Genomic DNA, 25,192 nt, shown 5'->3' with positions numbered 1-25,192 from the left:
ATTCCACAAAGCATTTAAGGTAAATCAGCCACTATTAACATAAAGAGACATATACAACTTAGTGTCCCAAGATATCAAAAGAGATATTGGTTAAGTAAAGTACAATTCACTGCTATTTAACTGATTTCTGAATTTTCACACTTCCTTTGTTACCAAATGTGAAAACCTTGATATATAGTAAAATTTGACCACTTAAAATTCTGAAGTGAATTATTTAATCTGTATAGCTGTTCTGCCTTTCAAGGACAACTCTATAAATGCATAATGTTTCCCTATGGTTTTTTAGACATAATTTAACTTCTAGATATTGACATCAGCAGCAGTCCTGAATCTTGGTTTCTTTAAAAATAGTCCTATCAATTTGTGTATTTGTCATTTGCCATTTTTTTCATAAAATTATAGTAAGTTAAATACCCCACACAATTGGAGGAGCATAATTGATTATTAACCACTAGTGAAAGCATAATTCTCCCATGTAGTATTCTCACCCTACGGAGAAGTCTATTTTTTTCACTGATGCTAATTACATCCTCCACCTTTCAGAATTATGATGATTTCTGCATGACTAACATAATGGATCATAGCTACATCTTTGTCACTTTCAGCTCTTCCCCTATAATATCAGTTCACTTTAGATAGGGTAGATAAGACATCATGATTCCAATAGCATTCGTCATACTATTTTTATAAGATTATCCTGAAACTGTACATCATAGTTGACTTCTGTGATGTACTTAACTCTACTGAACTCCATGGAAATTGGCATTTATTGGCAGTAGTATTCCATTCGGCCCATTATTCTGTTCAGGACTTGCTCTCTAATTCTACACCAAGTATTAGGATACACACAAATACATACACACACAGAGGAAAGGGATCCTAGGCTCTCAAGGGCTAAATTATTTACAAAGATGTAACTGTTTACCACTCAGTTGTCTGTTTCTTCCACCTTGGTATTGAACTGCTACCATTAGCCACAACATTCTTTTTCTTTGCTAGGAGTCCCTTTCTTTTTCATCTCTACATTCTCTCTCCATCTCTCTTTCTCGCTCTCTCATCTCCTACCTCTTGTTCATTGTCTCGATTAGTCCCTGAAAAGATTTTTCTTTCTTAGAGACTACTAGTCTTTAACTTCTGCATACTAGTCAAATAATTTCGCTTGAAATAATTGGTATTAAGCTTTCGAAGGCCCACGTGTTCTTCCTTTTGGTGATTAAAAAGTTCCTTCTCCACTACCATTGTTGGTAAATTCCAGATTCTGAGATATTCTGGATGCCAGAGTGTTCTATAGAAAGTTCATCACTACATACCCACGATCTTAGGGTTCTTAACATATATTTGTATCTGAAAATTGTTTCTTATGTATGCAATGTTTCATGCCGGAGTTTAAATTAAAGCACATATCTACAATTATTTAATATCTACAACTGTTTAATTCTGTGACTGAAAGATGATCTATAAAACTAGGCTTTCTATATGAATTACACCATTCACTGCCACTAAAGATGACAGCACGTTAATGGACTCCAAAGAGATCCATTTGCTTTACATAGACGGAATATTGTGGGTGCCTTTCCTTCAAACAAAAATGTGACCCAATCCTTAATTTATACTTCATATACTTATTTATTAGTAATTTATTGATGTGTCTCTGGTTCAGTTGTCTCTGGTTTATTCAACAGATATAGCTGTACAAAAATAAACGGTAGAAGATAAGGGAGATTTACAAAATACAAAAAGCTGACATGAAACTGATGCTGAAAGAAAAACCATTCATCTGGAAATCAAGGAATTTAAAAATTCAAAAGAAATATACTTAATCTAAATTTAGGATTATAAACTATAGTGAACTTAACAAAAATGAATTTTCTATATTCTTTTTATTCTAAAGAAAAAGCACTCCTAAATTTGAAAGTATACGTCTAGGATGAGCAGACACACTCGACACGGTCAAAAAACAAGTCAAGACTATTACAGATGTAGAGCAGTCTGGGAATTAAAGTTATGCAAATTTTTGGACCAATACACAAAACTCAGATTTGTGACCACTGTTGTAATTCATTCAAATATTCAATGGGAACTCATCACAGAGTAAGATCTTATACTTCATTCATTCATCCAATAAATATTTAGTTATTATATGTAAGGCATTGCAGGGGATACAATGAAAAAGAAAGCATGGACTTTGCCCTCAAGGGGCTTACAGTCTAGTATGGAAAAATAAACAAGCACATAGGTAGCCACAACATAAGGGAGAAAGTGATGTGTCATAAGAAAGACTTGGATAATGTGCTATGGAAGTCACTGACAGTAGCAGATATATATATTTTTTTACTACAGGGTCTAAGCAGCCAATAAAAATAGAAAGAAAGACCAATGATCAGTTTGCAAAATTAAGTGCCAAATTTTGAGAATCTATGGATTAAAAAAGCTGTGATATTAATGTGATTTGTCACTACTCACCAGTTCTTAAAAATGTTTGATCATAGAGTAACAACCTATTAGAAATACCATCTCACCAGTGTTTATGAGTAGATGCAAATGGAATAATCTCATATTTAAGGATGAAAGGATCATTTTAATGTAATAAAGGCTCAAATCAATTATCCAAAATACTTATGACACATTACCTTCTTGAACAGAAATTGGCTCAATCAGATTAAAGTGATGAAGAACTCCTCGATGGCTCAAGTGTGCTCCAAGGAAAGCTAGAAGGTTGTACAGTTAACTCCCAGGGTGTAACTCTAAACCATACAACCTACTACCTCAACCCGGATGCACACAGCTTCCAATGTTGCTTCAAACTCCTTATCATATCTTCAGTCAGCTCCTCCAAATATGGCGGCCACATACCTAAGGGCTTGGCAAGGATGTAGATAGAATATTCTAACACCAATAAACTCAATGTGTGTCTACTAAGACTATCCTAACCTCTTGAGTTCCCAGCATAGGTCATACAAAATGTCCTCTGACATCTCTCCTGGCATAGTTCTACCAGCAATTAATAATATGAAAAGTCAACAGCATTTAGCTTCATTTTTCAAGAGAAATAGGCTCAAGAGAAACACATAATTCCAGTTATAGCCTTTAATTTTTCTTATTGAAATTGATAAGGTGCTAACCACTGTCATGTGAACTGAAGTTTCTGAACAGGATCTATTCAGATCTTGGTTCAAACCTTGTTATAAAAAATTCAAGTTTCTTAAGCAACTCTTAAGCAAAAAGTATACTGGTTTCAAACTTGACTGGCTGTGCTATAACCCCTTACAAGTGGTTGACAATTGAAACCTGCCTCGTAAGACAAATGAGGATTAAAGTATACACGAAAAACAAAGGAAAATATAATCACCTCAAAAGTAATCCACTAGAGTTTAACAGGAGTTTGACTAAAATATTATTTCACAGCCTTGAGTATAGCATTTTGTCAGATTACCACACTGACACAGACCCATAGAAGCGAGCTTGTGAGGTCCACTTCACCACAAGATCGGATCTACGGGTTTATGCCAATGGGCAACATCTCACATGAGCTCCCTATTAAAGCAGAATTTGTTGTAAATATCTGATGAAGTTAAGAAATGGAACTAACAATATCAATCCTTTAGTGTAAATATTTTAAGTGCTGAAATGCTCTAAGGATGCATATCCCCAGTTAAAGGCCTTCATAAATATGCTAAACTAAACACAGGCTTATACACAGGAGAATTCTAAAAGTAGTATATTGAAAGATTTTTCACAATTATTTTTCTTTTAATAGTGAATATTTTGGAATTAGACTATTCTAATTAATGATGAGTTTTAAAAGAAAAAAAAGGATCCATACATGCACGTATGAATTATGTAATTGTGAGGCATGAATGTAGTATTACCAGCCTATAATTAAGACCAAATTAACTATTAAGCTAATTGTGTAAGAGTTAGACTGTGCTTGTTTTAACTCTTATAAAACCTCTGTCAGTGGTTTCAAGGAATTGGTAACATTATAACTTTCTCATAAAACAAGTAAGAGCTTGTTGACTAGGCAGAGAACACAGGAAGTTATTTAAAAGTCTTAAATATATACATATGTGTCTATTGTTGGAATAATACTGAAATTAACAATAGTTGGATAAACGAATATCAGAAAACTAAAATTAATGACCCATTAACAGCATTATTATTACTACTGCGGGCTAACATTTATACTCCAGATCTATTGCATAAAAGAGAATATTTTGTCTCTTCAACACAGTATACTTAAATTTCTTTTTCAAAAAAGATATACTTAAAACACATGGCTACATACAGCTCTCATCTGGTCAACAGGTTGGGGGAAAATAAATTGCTATTAAAAAAATTGTAAACCACCAGACAATAATTAAACACACAAAGAGTAAACAGAAAGCCAGTCACATACACATTTTTTAAGATTCTAAGCTCAACAGCAACAAAATTATGTCATGTACAATCATTAATCGTTTCACTCATATCCACAATATTTAGTATTCTTAAACTATATCTTCATTGTGAAAAATAGTAATACCAAATAAGAATTCCTTAGTGTTTTACATGCTTTGAAATAAAGAAAATAAAATGTGTTTTATAGATTTTATATAGATAATTTGATCTACATAATTTTTTACCATTATTTTTCTAATTATTCTCATACTTGTTAAAAACTGTAGTAAGAAATCAACAATTATGCATTCAACTGTAGTAAAAATATTTCAACACATTTATAAATTCAGATGTCAAATAAAAGGCAACATTTGTTTTAGGTTTTATCATAACTGTAAGAATGGATATTCTGGTTTCATTCTCTTATTAGATCGTTAAGAAAAGGCACAACTTTATTCCCACCCCTAGATTTCACTTCCTTTTATATGGTACGACAAATGAAAACTACATTTTTTTCTTTTTCCTAAATCACTTTCTATTAATCCGTATTCCACCTATGTCATATGAATGGCTATACAGATATATATTCAAAGGGACTCAAACTGTACAGTGATCACAAACTCAGACAAAAATTTTTCACAAGGGTAGGTAATATTATAAATTCTCAAACCATCAATGAAAATTCCAACAGCTAGATCCACAAAGAATATGAAACGAATCCTTATAACTAAACACAGTCAAAGTTAGTGCTTTTTTCTTTCAAAATATTACATATTAATTGCTCTTTCACTTTTTATTTTTACCTGAGATGATTTTCTCCTATGATCACTTTCTTCACTCCTCATATCCATTTTAAGTTTTTCCCTAAAACAACCACAAAAGGAGAAATATCAGACAACTGCTGTCCAAGAGGAGCATCTGGGTGGATGGTGGAAATGAAGGTAGACGATCGAGAAGAGAACACAATATCAAAATGGCAAAACCTTTTAAAGTATTTTTTTTTTTAAAAAGGCTTGGAAGACTCATAGAGCCCCACCCAAGGCTACTCATATGACATATAATGTGGTTTCATAGTTTGCATTTATGCGTTCACTTTGGCTGGTGTTGTTTTCACAGTAACAGTTTTGAAAGTGAAAGGAGGCATGGCTGTTAAAGAAGCGACTAGGTTTTGCACAATGAACTCGTGCAAGCTGAAAAGAGATTCGGATTTGGCATGGAGCTTAATAAGATAATTAAGAGTGTAGAGATTAATGGCTCCTAAAAATAACATTTAAAATAATGTTTTTCAACTAAAGGATCTTGAAACATGAAAACAGGTTTATAAATGTTAATTAAGGCTGTGAAAGTTGACGTTCCATTAGCTGAGGCAGCATAAAGAACAAGAGCTATTTTTTAAATAATTAGTGAACAAAAACCGATAAACTTAATAAAATGTTCTACTTGAATGTTATCAGTGTGTAGGGTGTTTGTAATTTCCCGTAATTCTTCGTAGAATAACAAAAAAGAAAGTAGAATTCATCAGTTCTACAATATTTCTTCATTGTTTACCCTATATATTTTCAACATAATAAAACATGATTTCAAAAGCACAAGTTTGCTTCAGGTTCATTCTTTTCATGGAAAATATAGCATCAATTCGTAATATGCAAATTATAGATTTCATTTATATACGCTGGATATTTCAAAAGCATTTTCTCTTTTTAACAGTTTTTAAACACATTTAGAAACAGTTTTAATCAAAATTAAAATAGGTAGAATACATCTGCTAATCGTTTCCCATTGAACCAGGCAGAACTGGGTTTTGCTATAAAATACTTAAATTGCTTAGCAATTTACTTCTACAAACAGACAAAATAATTATAATGCAATGCATTTATCTGCGGAGCCATATATTGCCTGAAACTTAAAACAAGTTGGTATGTACTTTTTCCACTAAAATACTTAGTGGATATTTCCAACATTCTCTACAACTGCTCTAAAACAAATGCTTCTTTTAAAATATATTTTAAAAGAGAGTATTATTGTAGAACAAGCTTCTTTTCTACTTAGCCACTGAGAATGTGATCGTCTTATCCCTGTTTCTGCTATACTGAAATCCTGGAAAATAATTCAAATATAACTTTCCCCAAACTAATTTTATCTATCAGTAGTTTAACGCTTAGTTCGATATGACCCTTTTTCAGAAGTTTAAAAAGTTTCTTCTTTCACATTTCAAATTATGAGTCACAGCACATGAAAGATTTAGTTTCTTTACCAACTAGGGCTAAATGCTCCCTTTTCTTAGATAGCCAAAACTAACACTGGAAACAAAAAGCACAGATAACATATGAATGTCTTTCCAAAACTTCTATGTATAACAAAAAAAAAAGTACCGTCTTTTTTATAGAGATTTTTCTATTTTTCCTTAAGTTTTTATACTAATCAGGATTAGAGAGAGAGCAAAAGGAAAAAGTTAATGAGAGTAAAGTGGGTGATGAGTTAAGTCAGAGTAAATGGAAAGTTCAAGGCTCCCCTTTTATATAACAGTAGGCTTAAAAAGAAACAACAAAAAAAGTTATACCTGATATGAAAGGTGCGATTTCACCAAGTGCAATATATTGCTAATTATGCCATATTTTTGAAATAACAAAAATAAAGAAGGCTCATTTGGTTAGGTTGCCTTACAAAGCTGCTTTACAAAGCCCGATGTCTCTGCAGTTACACAAGCCAATGTTTGCCTTTTTTGGTTTGTTTTGGTTTGGATTTTTGTTTGTTTGTTTTTGTTTTTGTTTTGAGCAGGAGCGTCTCAGTTTTGTTCAGCACTGTTGCATGGAGTAGGACAAACTCAGAGTTTTTTTTCTTCCGGGCTCCTGTTATTTCTTGGAAAAAAGGACCAGGGTGCTTATCTTCTTTTTCTTCCTTCTCGGGATTCCAGGCACAAAGCACTGCGCAGAAGCTGCACCAATCCTTGCCGTTCCTGGCAGCAGAATGGTAGAAGGTGGGAGCAACCAGGAATTCTTCCAGGCTGTGCTGACTTTAGAAATGAGGATTGCACACGTTTGTCTCCTGAACCAAAAGGGTGAGAAGGCAGGGTGCCAGGTTGCTACACTCTGCTGCAATGATCTCATGCTCACTGCTGCTCTCGTCCTGTTTGCCCAGTTCAAATGCCTGTTCATTATAACCCAAAAAAAAAAAAAAAAAAAAAGAACTACTTGGATTCTTCAGCAAGCAGAAAGGATATAAAAAATCAGCAGTAAGAAAAAGCAAAACACCAAAAAGCACGTACAATTTTAGGATTCACTTGTTATGCCCCAATAGTCTGTTTATATTTTCCTCTTTTTTTTCTCCCTATTTAGAGATAAGCAGCAGAATTTATCAGGCGTGAAAGGGACAGCCTCCTGGTGGCCTGCCAAAAACCCAGAATAAAGGCGAAGTTGTGCTTCAAAGCTCAGTCGCTTGCTGAGTCTGGCTAAAGTCAAGTATTAAGATCCACCATTTTCTGAGCCATGCTAGAAAAGAAGAAAAAAGTCAGGACGGGTGCTGCTTTTCCAAGTCTCCGTTGGCACCATCACAAAATCTCAGTCGTAAGGTCACATGATTCTCTGCCAAATGTAGAGAGCATTCCCATCAACCATTCTGCTGATACTGCGAAGGCAGCTATTGTCTCGTTTAGACCCAAAGTTCAGCCCACTCTTCATTGAATTAGCTGAAAAACGCATCACCTTTGGGGGCTGGGAGTCATGGAAACGTCTACCTGGCAAGCTGCCCACTTTTTCTGCCCATCAACCAGAGATGGAATTGTGCTGCCTAATGCAATGATGACTTGGAATGTGAAGAGTCGTCCAAAGTGAATCTGATTCTTGCAACGCCTGTTTCAGTTTGCACAGAAAACTCTGGCTTCTTGTAGTTAAGGGAGGGGTGGGGGAATCTTTCCTACTAAATGTAGCACATAAAGGTCTGAATGCCTACTCTGCAACTTTATTTCACAACACACCCAAATAGTTCTCAAACGAAAAGACTGAACGCCCTGCAAGTTTTCTCAGTTAAAGGCATCCCTTCCACTGCCTCCTTTTCCTTACGAGTGAATGCAACAAGCCCGGGATATTTGTTTTAGTCTCTCACATTAAGATGTAAAATCTCTGAGGTTTCTCTTTCCTTTTTATTACTTTCTGATTTTTTCGGGCACCGATTTTGTACTACATGGCCGTGATATCTACTAGCAACAGTGGGGATGTATTATTGCTGCAATCTCCATCAAAGTGGTCCCCTGAGACAGTCAGTTGTCTCTTCAACCACACAGAACCTTGCAACTGGGTCCGGAGGTAATCCTCATTGGTACCTAGCACAGCTGCTGTGCAAGTTAGCTGACATTGGCTCATGCAAGAGGTGCTCTTTCTGTTCCTTCACTAGCTACAGTTTGCTTGTGTGGCATGAAAGATGCCTTTGAAAGATGCAGGGAATGTATCCACAGCTCTTAGGCAGTAAATGAAGTGGTTCCCCCCACCCCGATGAATTTCCATTCTAGCAGGCTACGAAAGCTCCCATGGACAAACATTTCCATACTTTCTAACAAAAGTACAGTGAGTTCAATCTTTCATCATTTCCTTAAGCAGAATCTAAAGACAAGCAGAAAAGCAAGTATTATTAGTATTTGAACCAAACATATTTGGTAGTACTAAAAAGAATCATGTTCTCCTACATGCATTAAAGAATGTTTCAATGATGGGGGAATCGTTATCTAAAGTATAATTGTGCTTGCCAAAAAATTTAAAATTATGTTCAGTGCCCTAAAAAATGATGGTCTAATGTTATCCCTTCTCTGTGTATACACACATACACATTGCACAATACAGGATGAAGATTTAAAAAGACAATCAAACCAGGACTTGCCTAAAAAAAGAAAATCATCCAAAATAAAAAAAGGATTCGGGGATCAAGGAAACACATCCTAAAAATGGCCTACAATCTTTTTAATGTCATATTCTTGTCACTTTCTTTAGGAGCAATAGGAGTGACACATACACTCATGGGAACCATTCTGTTATCCTCTTGTTTGTAATTCAAAATACAAAGAATTCTAAACCATAAAACAAAAATTTACACATGTGCTGAAATTAAAATTGCTTTTTCCTAGATTGCAAAATTCTGGACAAATTTTGCTAATGTCCTAAGCACAGGCTTACAAATGCCTGGTCGGGAATCAAGCATGGCAGGCATATGTGCCTCATGCTTCAGCATGGCAAGAAGAAAGTATGTAAGCCCTCAGAGAAAAGAAAATTTTAATTTTCAGTTCTCCTTCACTTATTCAGCAGATGTTTATTAAATACTAGTATGTAGCCTGGTCTTGTGATAAGCATAAGGGAACAACAATGAAGGAGGAGACACGTCTCCATGCAGAAGTCATTCAGTAAGAACTTTCAAGTGCGAAAATCTCACTTCTAAATAGAAGTGTTGCGAGTCCTAAAGGAGCATCTATTGGTGACAAACTAGTCAAGAAACAAACTGATAGAAATGGAAAGTGGAAGAAAAATGGATATTAAAAAATAAATTACAGAGAGAAATGATTTCTCTATCTCAAGTTTTCTCTTTTTAATACAGAATATACCAATCAGTTTTTCATAATTCTGTTTAACTTTCTTAGAGAACCTAATGAGAAAATTGTATGTTGCCCTCCTAATTAAAAAAAAAAAAATGAGGGGCCAGCCTGGTGGTACAGCGGTTAAGTTCAAACGTTCTGCTTCTTGGCGGCCCGGGGTTCACCGGTTCAGATCCCAGGTGCGGACGTGGCACCACTTGGCAAGCCATGCCATGGTAGCCCTCCCACGTATAAAGTAGAGGAAGATGGGCATGATGTTAGCTCAGGGCCAGTCCTCCTCAGCAAAAAGAGGAGGATTGGCTATAGTTAGCTCAGGGCTAATCTTCCTCAGAAAAAAAAAAAAGAAAAAGAAACAGGAGACATCCACTTCTAGAAAGATGCAGTAGATGCAGTTTTTCCCAACCCTCCCAGTAGGTACAATTAAAAACTGGATATTATATGTAAAACAAATGTAAGGAGACTCTGAATTATGGATAAAAGAAGACAGACCAGCCAGGGACTTCAGGACCCAAGGAAGAATATGATGGTGAGTTCTCTGGATTTTATTTTTGCCTCATATATCCAAAACGTGGAGCTGAAGAAGGCTGCAACTGAAAGCTACCAACTAGTACAGACCAAAAAAAGCCACAACAAAAGCCTGTTCTCTTTAGCCCAAGGATCAAGAAAGTGGCAACCTAGAAAGACAGAAAGCACTGGGACGATAACACTTTGCTCCAGCCAAGCACCACACAAACACCCATCCCACTCATTTCTGCAAAATCCCAGTGGGGAGCCTAGCATGAACACTTGCTAGGTTAGAACAAGGCATCCCAACTTCCTCTCCCCAATCCCAGGGTAGTATAGAGAAGTTTGAGTAGAGAAATAGGACTTTCATCCCTGTCAGGAGTTAACAATTTCCTTCCCCCCGAAAACAGCATCAGTGAGAACCTGGATTTCCACCCAAACCCAAGAGTAGTGAGGCACCCTTCTTCCTCCCTACTAAGGTGGTGTTAGACAGAGGAGGCTTACTAGAGAGTCAGGGCATTAGAAACTGCCCAGCAGTAAGAAGGCTGCCCCACCCTGTAATGTGCCAGTGGAGGCCACAATGAGAGCAGAAACAAACCACTTCCATCCCTCCTAGCTAGGGAGGTTTCAGTGGAAGCCTCCTGGGTAACCAAAACTTTCACTCCCATCCAGCAGTAACAAGGAGCCCTCCCACTTAGGTGTCAGTAGTGGCCAAGGTGGGGAGACTTGGGCTTTTACCTATACCTGGCAGTGACAAAGCTGTACCCCCTTTCCCTTCTGGACTAGTATCAGAGGAAGCTTGCTAAAACAGAGGTTTAAATAAGATTGAGAGTCTCAAAATATAATATCCCAAATATCTAGATTTCAATTGAAAATCATTTGTAATGCAAAGATGCAAGAAGATCTCAAACTGAATGAAAAGAGATGATCAGTACATGAGAACATCAAGATGACAGAGATATTAGAATTATTTCACAAATATTTCAAAGCAGTCATCATGAAAATGCTTCAATCAGCAATTATGAACATGGTTGAAACAAAAAAGAATTAAAAGTCTTAGCAGAGAAAAAGAAGATATAAAGAATAACCAGATGGAAATTTTAGAACTAAAAGATACAACCACTGAAATTTAAAAGTAGAGGGAACAAAGGAAAGAATCAGTGGAATAGAAGATAGAACAATAGAAATTACCTAATCTGAAAAACACACAGAATATATACTTTAAAAAAAGTAAATAGAGACTCAAGCAACTATAAGAACTATAAGAAAAGATAAAACATTTGTGACATTGGAGTCCCAGAAAGAGAGAAGAAAGAGGGCAAGGTTTAAAATGTGCTCTAAGAAATAATGGCTGGAAATTCCTCACATTTAGCAAAAGGGATACAGATTCAAGAAGTTGAGCAAACCACAAGCAGGTAAAACTCAGAGAAATCTACACCAAAACACATCATAGTCAAACTTCTGAAAACTGAAGACAAAGAAAAAATCTTGAAAGTAGCAAGAGAAAAACATAAGGTTCCTTATAGGGGAAAACAATTCTGACAAGAGGGTTTCTCATCAGAAACCATGGAGTCCAGAAGAAAGCAGCACATTTTTAAAGGGCGAAAGAAAAAAACTGTCACTCCAGAATCCTATATCCATGGAAAATATTCTTTAGGAACAAAGGGGAAATCAAAACATTATCAGATGAAGGAAAACTAAGATAGTTTTCAACAGTAGATCTACCCTAAAAGAATGGCTAAAGAAGTTGTCTGAAGAGAAAGGAAATAAAAGAAGAAACTTGGAACTTTAGAAAGAAAGAATTCAGACAAAAATATGAGTAAAAATAATAGACTTTCCTTCTCTGGAGTTTCTAAATTATAGTTGATGGTGAAAACAAAAATTTCGCACTATCTGATGTAGTTATAAATGTAGGTAGAGGAAATATTTAAGATAATTATATTATAAGTGTCTAAGGATAAAGCTACAAAAAGGAATGTCCAATTTCTATACTTTGCTTGAACTAGTAAAATGAAAACACCACTACACTGTGATAAGTTATGTACATATAACCTAATACATAAAGCAACCAATACAAAACTACACAAAGAAATACACTGAAAACCCTAGGTAAGTCAAAGTTCTAAAAATTCTAAAGATCATTTAAGTAACCCACAGGAAGGCAGGAGAAAGAAATCAGAGGCAGGACAATGAAAAACAGAGAGAAAAAAAATAGAGAACAAAGAACAAAATGGAAAGCTTAAACCATAACATATCAGTAATTAAATTAAAGGTAAATTGTCTGAATACATCAATTAAATGGCAGAGATCTGTGTAGAGGATTTAAAAGTGGTTCAACTATATGTTAGCAACTCAATTCAAATACAACAATATACATAAGTTGAAAGTAAAAGGATGGAAAAAATGTATATCATGCAAACATTAATCAAAGAAAGAGGAGTAGCAATATTAATAGCAAATAAAAGAAACTTCAGAGAAAATAAAATTACTAGAGAAAAAGGTAAACATCATAAAATGATTTAGAAAAGACAACCCAACAAGAAGACATTACAACCCTGAAGAATGAGTATACACCAAACAAAAGAACTGCAAAACGTGTAGAGTAAAAACTGATAAAATAGAAAAGAAAAACAGATAAATCCATGATTATAGTTGTAAACATCAACACACCTTTCTTAACAATTGATAGAACAACTAGACAGAAAATTAGCACAGATATAGAACTCAACAACATCATCAACCAACAGGAGCTAATTGACATTTTTACAACATACCATCCAACAAATAGCAGAATACACATTCTTTTAAGTGCCCACAAACACATGCTAAGATAGGTTATATCCTGGTCCATAAAGCAAATCTCAAGAAATTAAAAATAAGTGAAATCATACAGAGTGTGTTTTCTGATCATAATGGAATAAAACTAGAAACCAATAATGGAAATACAACAGGAAAATCTCCAAACACTTGAAAACTAATTAATACACTTCTATATAATCCATAGGTCAAAGAGGAAGTCTCAAGGGAAAAAATACATTGGAGTGAATGAAAATGAAAATACAACAAACCAAAATTTGTGGGACACAGCTATTGCAGTACTCAGAGGTAAACTGATAGCACTAAATGCACACATTAGAAAAGGGAAAAAGGTCTCAAACTAATAACCAAAGCTCCAGCCTCAGGAGCCAAGAATAAGAAGCAGAAAATTAATCTAAAGCAAGGAAGGAATGACGTAGTAAGGATAAGAGCACAAATCAATGAAAACAGAAAAAGAACAGAGGAAATGAGTCAAGCCATGAGTTGGTTCACCGAAAAGATCAATAAACTTGGCAAACCTCCAGCAAGACTGCCAAATAGAAGACATATATTGTGAGTTTCAAGAATGAAACAGGGTATATCACTACAGACCCTGTAGACACCTAAAGACAATAATGGAAGACTACAAACACTAGACACCGAACTTAGACAACTTAGGTGAAGTGGACCAATTCTTCAAAAACCCAAATGACCAGAACTTACCCAATATGAATTAATTCATTTGAATAGCCCTATAAAACTATTAAGGAGATTGAATTTGTAATTTAAAAATCCCATCAAAAAGAAATCTCCAGGCCCTGGTGGTTTCATTGAATAATTCCAACAAATATTTAAAAAAGATTTAACACCAATTCTACACAATTTTTTGAGAAAATAGAGGAGGAAAAAATTCCCAATTTATTTTATGAAATTAGTATTACCCTGATATCAAACCCAGACAAAGACAGTAGAAAGAGAGAGAAATATAGACCATATCCCTCACAAATATGAACTCAAAAATTCTTAGTATTATGTTAGCAAATAGAATTGAGGTTTACTCCAGGGATGCAATTCGGGTTCAATATTCCAATTCAATAAATATAATTCACCATATTAACAGGCTAAAGAAGAAAACTAACATGATGATATCAATGGATGCAGAAAAAGTATTTGACAAAATGCAGCACCCATTCATGATTGAAAACTCTCTGACAATTAGGAATAGAGGGAATCTTCCTCAATTTGATAAAGACCTTCTATAAACAGAAGCTATAGTTAACATGATACTTATGGTCAAAGACTAAATGCTGTGCCCCTAAGATCAGCAATAAGGTAAGAATGTTTGCTGTCACCACTCTTACTTGATGAATGGAGTAATGCAAGTTCTATTCGAGCTAATGTAACAAAGCAAGAAAAAAAAAGGAAATAAAAGGTAGAAATAAAAATACACTACTAATCAAAATCACTCAAAAATGAAATAGGTGTAGATCTTAAAAAAAAGTACAGGATTTACAGGCTGAAAACTATAAGATGCTCATGAAAGAAACCTAAGAGATCTGGAGAGACATATTACATTCATGGGTTACAAGTCTTAGCATAGTAAAAACGTCAATTCTTCCCAGATATGTACCAGATAGATAAAATTATTTTAAACTTTATATAGAAATGCAAAGGAACTAGAACAGCTAAAACAATTTTGGAAAAAAAAATACATTGAGAGGCACATCTGATTTCAAGACTTATTATAGTATATTACCTAATATATAATATAATATAATATAGCTATATAATATATTAGTAATAAGAAATATAAAAATAGATTAGTATTTGATTGTAATCAAGACTATGTGGTATTAACAGAGGAATGGGCACATCAGTCAATGAAACAGAACAGGGTATCTAGCAACAGACACAAAGATATATGCCCAACTGACTTTTGACAATGAAGCAAAATCAATTCAATGGAGGAAAAATAGTCTTTTCCATAAATGATGCTAGAGTAATTGGACATCCACAAGCAAAATAAATAAATAAATAAAAAACAAAGAGAAAGAGAACTTTGACCTATATATCACATCTCATACAAAAGTTAACTCAAAATGGTCAGAGACTAAAATATAACATAAAACTACAAAACTTCTAGAAAATAACATAAAACAAAATCTTTCAGATTTCACCCTATGCAAGAGTTCCTAGAATTGACACCCAAATCACAATCCATAAAGAAAAATTGATAAATCGGTCTTCATCACCATTCAAAACTTTGCATCATAAAAGACTCCATTAAGAGGATAAAAAGACAAGCTACAGATGAGAAGGAAATATTTTCAAACCACATACCTGACAAAGAACCAGTATCTAGAAAATATAAAGAACTCTCACAGCTCAACAGTAAAAAATCAAACAATCCAAATGGAAAACAGACAAAAGAGTAAAGAGACATTTCATCCAAGAGGATATACAGATGGCAAATAAGCACGTTAAAAGATGTTAAACATCATTAGCCATTAGGAAAATGCAAATGAAAACCGCAACACCCCTATTAGAAGAGCAAAAACTAAACAAAAATAGGGACAACACTAAACGTTGGTGAGGATGTTGGATTACTCATGTTATCGCTGATGGAAATGTACAATGGTACAGCAACTCGGGAAAACAGTTTGGCATATTCTTCTAAAAACTAAACATATGCTTACCATATGACCTAGCAATTTGACTCTTGGGCATTTATTCCAAAGAAAATGTTCACACAAAAACCTGTACAAGAATGTTTGTTTGTTTGTTCATTTGTTTTTTGAAGATTGGCACCTGGTCTAACATTTGTTGCCAATCTTTTCTTGTTTTTTCTTTTTCTTCTTCTCCCCAAAGCCCCCCAGTACATATTTGTATATTCTAGTTGTGGGTCCTTCTAGTTGTGCCATGTGGGATGCCGCCCTAGCAAGGCCTGATGAATGGTGCCATGTTGGCGCCCAAGATCCGAACCAGCGAAACCCCTGGCTGTTCACCACTTGGGCCCCGGGCTGGCCCCTGTACAAGAATGTCGAGAGCAGCTTTTTTCATAATCGCTAAAAACTGGAAACAATCCCAATGTCCTTCAACTGATGAGTAGTCAAACAAACTGTGGTACGTCCATACCATGGGATGTCACTCAGCAATAAAAAGAAAGAAACTGTTGATACACTCAACAGCCTGGATGATTTCAAGAGAATTACACCAAGTGAAAAAAGCCAATTTCCAGAGGTTACACTCTATATGATTTCCTTTTTAAATTCTTGAAATGATAAAATTATAAGAAATGGAAAATGGATTAGTGGTTAAGACAGGGGTGGGAGTGGGAGGGAAGCGGGTGTCACTATAAAAGTGCAACATGACGAACCCTTACGGCAATGGAAATATTCTCTACCTTGACTCTATTCATGTCAATACCTAGGTTTTGATATTGTACTATAGTTTTCAAGACATTACCACTGGGGAAAACTGGGTGGTATCTCTATTTTATGTCTTACAACTGCATATGAATTATCTGAAGAGAAACGGTTTAATTTTTTTTTTTTAAGTATCAAACACCAAGATTTACTGGTTGTTTGCACTGTCCTTGCGTTATTGTAAAGAAAACTCTCATGGAAAAATTGGAATGTACTAGCTGCCTATTGGTTTATTTGGACTTGAAATCCCAAAGTGTTATTCACTCAACAATGATTTGATCAACCAGGAAAATTAGCTTTGGGAATATTCTAAATCAGGGGTCAACAGACTTTTCTGTGAAGGGCTAGGTAATAAATGCTTTCGGCGCTGCAGGTCACTTGGTCATTGTTGCAACTGCTCGACTCTGTTATTACAGTATAAAAACAGTTATAGACAGTATATAAATGAAAGAATGTGGGAGTGTTCCAATAAAACTTTATTTATAGACAACAAACCTTTAATTCATCAATTTTCACCTCACAAAATGTTTTGTTTTTTTTTCCCAAGCATCTATAAATGTAAAAACCATTCTTAGCAAGTAAACTATATAAAAACAGGTCCTGGATTTGGCCCACAGTCTGTAGTTTGCTGACTTCTGAGCTAAATTACTTTTCTGGAATCTTCTATAGTCTCATTATTCATTGTTGTTTCCTTTTTCTTTTCTTCTCGAACATCTTCCACATTTCAAAAGCTGCTAACTGCTCCCATTTAGGAATTTCCTCTTACTGTCCTTCCATCTATGTTTTCTTCTCTCACGTTGTCAAGGGACACAAACAGAAATTTTACTATTAAAATGTGGAGCTTGGGAAAAAGTAGGAAATCGGATAAATTATCCCAATATCACATTTTATTTAAATTTCTTAATAATTCTAGTGAGAAATAATGCTGCCTTTTACAGGACCTCTTCAATGTCTTGAGAATCATGAAAAGAGGAAATTACATGAGGCAAACGACTTGAAAGATTCAAATTTATTTAGACCAGAAGTTGAAAAAAAGGATAAATAAAAAGGCTATAAGAAACAGTGTGCTATCTTGTGGTTGTAGGTGTTATTTGCATGGTGGTGACTGGTGGGGACAAAGAGAGCAGAGATGGCATTAAAAAGCAGCGGGGCCGGTCTGGTGGCACAGCAGTTTGCATGTTCCACTTCTCGGCGGTCTGGGGTTCACCAGGGATCCCGGGGGTGGACATGGCACAGCTTGGCAAAAGCCATGCTGTGGTAGGTGTCCCACGTATAAAGTCAAGGAAGATGGGTACGGATGTTATCTCAGGGCCAGTCTTCCTCAGCAAAAAGAGGAGGATTTGCAGTAGTTAGCTCGGGGCTGATCTTCCTCACACACACACACACACACACAAAAAGCAGGGGAAAAAAGTAGCTCGTGACAATAAAACGTAGATTGAAATTGTTAAATTAAGTAAACAAGGTGGCCATTAGATGGAGGTGGCTTTAATGCCTTCGTAGTCTTTGTAAGCAAACCAAACTTGAGCCTGCACTGCCTCAAGGTTAAGAAACTGAAGCCTAAGGACAACTAATCACAGCCAACAAAGTAAGGCAACGGCTTAAGTTATAGCCAGTCAAATAATTTCCTTGCTTTGCTTCCAGTCTTCTCTATAAAGGTCTTTCCCCTGCTTCCTACTGGAGCACATCCAAGCACTTCAACAACTTCTGGTTTGGTACTATCTGATTCAAACCAAATTTTGCTCAAATAAATTCTTAAAATTTTTAATATGTCTCAGTTTATCTTTTAACACAATTAAACTTAAGTCAGGAAAAAATAAAACCACATCAAGCACAAAAAGAAATTTAAAAGCAAAGCCTAGATGGGACTAAGGATAGTAGGTAAAAACTTGTATATTCTTGAAGTCAAAATACTCCACTGAGGCCATGTGGGTAAAAGTGTAGGCTTCCAATGGAATTATTATTTTCATGAAAAATAAGACTGTTTTCCACAAAATATTGCTTAATTAAAGATACTATCAAAAGCAGTTATTAAACCATAGAAATTAAGAATATTCTGGAGTCTTCAGATAATATTGTTTACATTTTCTTTAGAAAATTAGCATGAATAGATGGAGAATGGTCTCTTTTTTTATTAACTAACTTCAAATAATTAATGTAGAAATTTAAATTGCTTATTATTTTTACCCTTATAATCAACTAAATACCAAGACTCATTGAGAACTCACAAGCATTCCTTATCTTCGTATCAGATGTGAGGTGACGAAAACATTTCAATTGGAATAAGGAGCTTTAAATAAACATGATTCCTTAAAATACTGACCATAAAGTAAGATGAGGCTCTATCATTACTGATATGAGTTAATATGTATACTTAAAAGTCATATTAAAACACTTTAATAGATAGGTATATACAGAGAAATATTAATATTTATTGAGCACTCTCAAATTACAAGCAATTTATGTGAATTGATTTAGTTGATAATTCCAAGATTAGTTTTTTTCATGAGCATAAAGTTCATACATGTATGGATATCTTTGCTAGCAAAACACTACCCATCACATACTGGGGAAAAGAGTGCTGTTTTTAAGTGTGGTAACACTAGTGTTTTAAGTGGCTTAGGGTTTTCATTTTTTGCTGAGGAAGATTTGCCCTGAGCTAACATCTATGCCAATCTTCCTCTATTTTGTATGTGGGTCACCACCACAGCAAGGATGCCGATGAGCAGTGTAGATCTGCGCCCGGGAACCAAATCCAAGCTGCTGAAGTGGAGCGTGTGGAACTTAACCACTAGGCCGCAGGACTGGCCTGGGCTTAGAGTTTTAACCATTAATTTTGCTGTAACTATTTCAGTTTTCAGTGTACATTTCAATTTTTATCTTTCCAAAACAGAGAAGCTGAATAGTACACAATTATGAGTATATGGGTCTTTCCTAAGTAATTTTTAAAAATGCCTCTTTTACTGCTTTTGGATATCTGGGCCTCCTCAGATCTAGAGATTTGGCCCACAAGTAATTAGCAGATTCTTTCAGGCTTTGGCTGGTTTAAGAATTTGGGGTACCAAGGTCGTCCCCATGAAAGCATACAAACCAGATTACAAAGGCCTGAAATAAACCGGCTGGAGATTAAGAAAAATAATCAAGCTCCTAAATTTAAAGTGTGTGTCATAAATGCTCTCCTTCCATGGGACTTTTAACGGGGTCTAGTACTATATTAAGAGTTTGAAAAGATAAATCATATCTAGTTTAAAATTGATAGATTTGAGGAGTTAAAAATGTTGCAGACAGGTAAAATTGCTAGTTATCTTATTAATTTGACTTTGTTTAAGAAGAGAATTTATCTTAAATATGCATGGTATTTTATTTCCTGGTTCACATACCAAATGAAGCTCACATATGAAGCATGGTAGTCATGGAAGTCTGGCATCTTTCTTGCCCATTCAGTTGCCATGACTTATATATTAACTGATTTTACATTTCATGCAAATGAAGGGCTATAAGAACCTCTGTTTAGCAAAATAGAAGTTTTTATTAGAAGATTTAAGCAACAAAGTCATAAACAGCCAAGGTATTCCTTTCTGCTCAATGGGAGGCACCATGAGGGCTCTCTTGACACAGTAACATTCACATGGCTTCACCAATTGCGTCCCTGGAAGTAAGTGGTAAAGCCTTAGGAAAAAGGCAAAACATGAACCAAAGGTGTCTAGTCAACACCGGCTCCAGATCTGAGACAATATGGGGCGTACTGCTGGGAAGGCATGACAATCAGAACTGAGAACACCTGTTCAGTGTTCTCTTTTAGCAACCACATCACTTGATAGCAGTGTTTCTCTGTAGTCAAATGAATATGTTCAACTGAAGTCCAAGTGTAACTTAAGGATGCTTGAAGAAACAAAAACAGAATAATTATTAATAATCCCATCCCAGAAAGGTAGAGCCAACCCATTTTATAACGTGCTAAAGTGTCCAAGTGCATGAGGGAGCTGCACCTCGGTTTCCTGTTGAGCACAACTCCCCAGAACCTTCTTCCAGTATCTGTTCTCAATTATAGATGGCGCATTCTACTTTTGAAAAGTCACATATGACCTGACTTTACCCTCATGCGTGTACTGTCAATTACTGATATTTTTAAATAATTTTGATATCAGATAAAATTGCCCCCAACCTCTCTACTAACTTGTGGTTGTGCTGGTGTGGAGCTGTCCTCCAGGTCTGCACATCTTCTGTATGTGTGATGACAGATCCTCCTTAAAAATGGATGTAGATGAACCAAGAGTGGGCAGAGTTAGCAAAACATGGATTATTCATATGCAGCCATCTGTAGTCAATTGTGTTAAATTTATTCCAGATTCCATAATGGGAGTTCTCCAGATGATTCCCATATTGGTGGCCATTGTTCTGACTACACGAGTTTTTACATCTCCTTCATCTCTCTTAGAGAATGAAATGAAAATTCCATGGGATTTGGAATCATCTTGTGGGCTACAGAAAGAATTCATGCTTCATATTTTGCATACAAACTTTTCTCTAATATAATATTATATGGTAACATTGGATTTTGTTTATCAAAAACCTTCCTTTTTTAAGTAATGCAAGGATAATTTTACTTATGTTACCTTCATGAATTAAGAACATTTTTTATTTCACAAAAAACCATGTGTAACTAAGAAAAATAGAATGGAAGCGATTTGTATATGAATTAAACCCACTTTAATCAGTTCCTTCTTCTATTATTCCCCATTCCTTAGCTATAAAAATATATTACATGGCTATATAATATGACATTACAACAGAATGGAATATCCCACACATTATTTTTCAGTAATGGAACTTTATTGTATTAACAGTAATTTTTTTCTTTTTGAGAAAGATTAGCCTGAGCTAACATCTGCCACCACTCCTCCTCTTTTTGCTGAGGAAGACTGGCCCTGAGCTAACAGCTGTGCCCATCTTCCTCTACTTTATATGTGGGACGCCTGCCAAAGCATGGCTTGACAAGCAGTAGGTAGATCTGCACCTGGGATCTGAACCAGCAAACCCTGGACTTGCCAAAGCGGAATGTGTGAACTTAACCACTGTGCCACTAGACCAGCCCAAAAATAATTTGTTAAAATAGAAGTATGTATATTTAGAAAGCACTGCACATTTTGACTTACTAAACAGAATATATTATCATACATTTAGTTTTCTAGGCAGATTTATTTTTCTAGGTGTCATTATTATGGGCTTTGGTTACTGACCTTTGGTTGAACATAGTGACCCAGTTCTGTAAAAGAGCAAGATAGTCTTTCACAAGAAAAAATATGCACCAAGAGAATGAAAAGATAAGCCATAGACTGGGAGAAAATATTTCCGAAAGACATACCTGATAAAGGACTGTTATCAGTTTACTATCTGTTATCCCAGAGATACTACAAAGAGTTCTTAAAACTCAACAAGAAAACAAACAACCTGATTAAATAGTGGACCAAAGACCTTAACAGACTCCTTAGCAAAGAAGGTTTACAGATAGCAAATAAGCATATGAAAAGATGCTTCACATTTTACATTATCAGGGAAATACCAATTAAAATAACCGTGACACACCACTGCACACTTACTAGAATGGCCAAAATTCAAAACACTGACAACACCAAATGTTGACAAGGAGGTGGAGCAACAGCAATTCCATTCATTGCTGCAGGAATGCAAAATGGTGCAGCCACTTTGGAAGACAGTTTGGCAGTTTCTTACAAAACTAAATATACTCTTACCAGATGATCCCGCAATTGTGGTCTTTGATATTTACTTAAAGGAGTTGAAAACGTACGTCCATGCAAAGACCTACACGTATATCCTAATAGCAGGAGGTTACGGGGGAGGGTGAGATGATTAGGCAGCACACAGAGGACTTTTAGTCCAGTGAAATTCCTCTTATATACTCTGTATATAAAGGTGATAGATGTCATTACATATTTGTCCAATGTCATTATATATTTGTCCAAACTCATAGAATGTACAACATCAAAAGTGAATCCAATGTAAACTGTGGACTTTGGGTTATAATGATGTGTTAATGTAGGTTTATCAATGGTAATGAATGTAACATTCTGGTGGAGGATTTTGATAATGGGGGAGGCTATGCATGTGTGGCGGTAGGGGGTATATCGTAAATCTCTGTTCCCTCCTGTCAATTTTGCTGAGAACCTAAAACTGCACAAAAAAATCTATTAAAAAAAAAGAATGTGCTCCCTTAACTTGCCATAACATTCAGTACCTACGTAGCTTATTGCACATAGTATAAGGTCAATATAATAGAATTTGGTTATTTATCCCTAAACCTCATGGACTTTATATTTTTATATATTTATATTTTATATTACATATGATTTATATTTTATAATTTGAATATCATTGACTTCATTTCCTTTTCTTTGTCTCTTTTGGGATGTCAACCTTGTCCTATCTGTCAGGTTGACGGGAACTCCTTATTTACTGAATTTAATCTTCTGTGGCCTAGAAAAAAACCCAGATAACCAAGGCATTATAATAGTGTCAAAGTCGCCATCATTCTTTTAATATTAATTTAATAAATAAGTACTGCAAATATGCAAAGAGCAATGTAAGAAATAGCCCCAGGTCTTCAAAAAGCTTAAAATCTTGTAGAAATGATAACACATGTCAAAATTTCTTTAATGGAAGGCCAAATGTTTTTCCTCCAGCAGGTTATGACAGTTAAGTCATATACACCTTTAAAAGTGGAATGTGATTGAGAACAGAACAAAGAGGAGATTGGGTGATAAGGGGTGGAAACAGAAACTAGAAAAACTTTATGTGCACCTAGACACTGACCCGGAAATTAAGAACAATCCTGTGACATATTTTGAAATTCATTCTGTGCTTTCAGTGTTACAAAACTCATATACTGTACTTGATGGGATGTGTACTGCAAAGCTTTGTGTGACATTCATTGTGACGGTATCTAGAAGACTCCAAAAGAAGTAAGCTTTTGGTGTGGTATCTACACCAATAACATACCTGGCCTTGGGGTGAAGATAGAAAAGAAAAAGGTAAAGTTCAGATGTAATGCATATACATGAATAAAATTGTTAGTTGCATATTTTGTTTGATTAAATAGTTCAATTATGCTACAAGGCAGACTACGTACCTTGACTATGTTTTCAAAATAATTTTGAAATTGGTTTCTAGTGAACAAACTCCACACATCATTTGTCAAAATGTGTTTTCTTATTATTTGAAAATGAGAAATGATATGAAAAGAATCTGTGTATGTCTGTGTAGTGCTATTTACTTACAATTAAATAATTAAAACTATTCTTTATATTATGATGTTTTCAATTTTAAAGAAAAGGAACATCTTACTATATTATTTTAAGATAGAAAAGAGAAGAGACTAGATTAGCACAACTAAAAGTAATTTTTAGATATGCTAAATATAAACTTCGGTTCAAAAATAATCTAACAACTTGAAATCCAACCTGTTTTACATACAGCTTAAATTACAGTCAGAGCTGGGATCAAAGTGGACTATTTAATTTCATTTGCTTTATTCACTTCACAAACAATGCAGCAATGATCCCTGTGTTTAACTGTAGGTTATCTGATTTGATAATGGTAGTTCCTAGAAGATAAATTTCCAAGGTGTGGAGAATGGATCTATTTAACTATTCAGTCTGAGCTTCTGAAACGTTACCATGTGCATGTGTATATACAAGAATTTCCTACATATGTTGAGGAAGCATGGTCAATATGTTTCATTTCAAAAGGTTTATTGCTTAGATTATACTACAAAATGCCTTTCCCCATATACACAGCAGCAAGCGTCTAAGGATACGTTTCTAAGATCCTATCATCCTATTTGAGAACTTATTTTAGAACTTGTCCCTTCCTACTCCCTTTGCTATCATCATTTGTTGAAATTATTATTGAAATTCCTTTCTTTTAATAGGAGTAGTGAATTGTAGAAGTAGTTTTCTTTCTACAGTTCCAGATATTTATGCTTGCCAGTAACAGGGAAAAGAGTATCAACTTAATTTAAGAGCTTTTTAAGGACTGGGGAGTTACTATGGAGGGAAGTCTTCTCACCACAATGAGCACACCCGTGGCTGGTCAGATAAGTTTCAAGAGATGCTGGAAAACCATATGGAGAGATGCTTTAGAAGAGACTGCCATGTTGAGATAGGGTAAAACAGACAATCTGAGGCCCTTTTTGCACTGTGACCCTGGGTAAGTCATTTAATCAATCTGTGTTCATTCTCCCCTCCTTTGCAACAGGAGAAAACATAAAAGTTACCTCGTTAGGATGTTGAAAGAATTAAATAAATAAATTCACCTAAAGGGGTTAAAACATATCTAGTATACAGTAATCATTAAATAATGTCAGCTACTATAGTTGTTTTTTAAACCTCAGAGTTTTATGACCAATTGAAAATATCTAATAACAAAAAGCCATCTAGCAATATTTTCCAGCAACATTGCTTATAAACATCAATGATGCTGCTATGGTTGTACATTGATA

At 35.1% G+C, this 25,192-nt stretch overlaps 1 protein-coding gene across 25 annotated transcripts in view; it reads right to left on the bottom strand.

Annotated features, from left to right (window-relative positions):
- Positions 1 to 25,192, bottom strand: part of LOC139079894 (uncharacterized) — a 613,636-nt gene that overhangs the window by 203,016 nt on the left and 385,428 nt on the right. For 14 of the 25 annotated variants that reach the window (XR_011533890.1, XR_011533897.1, XR_011533898.1 and 11 more), the window contains one exon: positions 5,181 to 5,241. The exons of 4 other annotated variants lie outside the window; for them this stretch is intronic. Coding sequence is in view for 2 of the 21 variants with exons in the window: in XM_070597547.1 (XP_070453648.1) it covers positions 20,378 to 20,556; positions 20,852 to 20,921 (249 nt within the window). In the remaining 19 variants the exon portion in view is untranslated. Of the gene's footprint in view, positions 1 to 5,180; positions 5,242 to 6,937; positions 7,506 to 20,183; positions 20,557 to 20,851; positions 20,922 to 25,192 lie in introns of those variants that run through there. 7 more of the 25 variants (XR_011533900.1, XR_011533908.1, XR_011533911.1 and 4 more) reach the window with 4 other exon arrangements.

This window comes from Equus przewalskii, chromosome 27, assembly GCF_037783145.1.
Source record: "Equus przewalskii isolate Varuska chromosome 27, EquPr2, whole genome shotgun sequence".
In the NCBI taxonomy this organism is placed as follows: domain Eukaryota; kingdom Metazoa; phylum Chordata; class Mammalia; order Perissodactyla; family Equidae; genus Equus; species Equus przewalskii.
The sequence above is the reverse complement of the archived record's forward strand: the minus strand, read 5'-3'. Positions and strand labels throughout refer to the sequence as shown.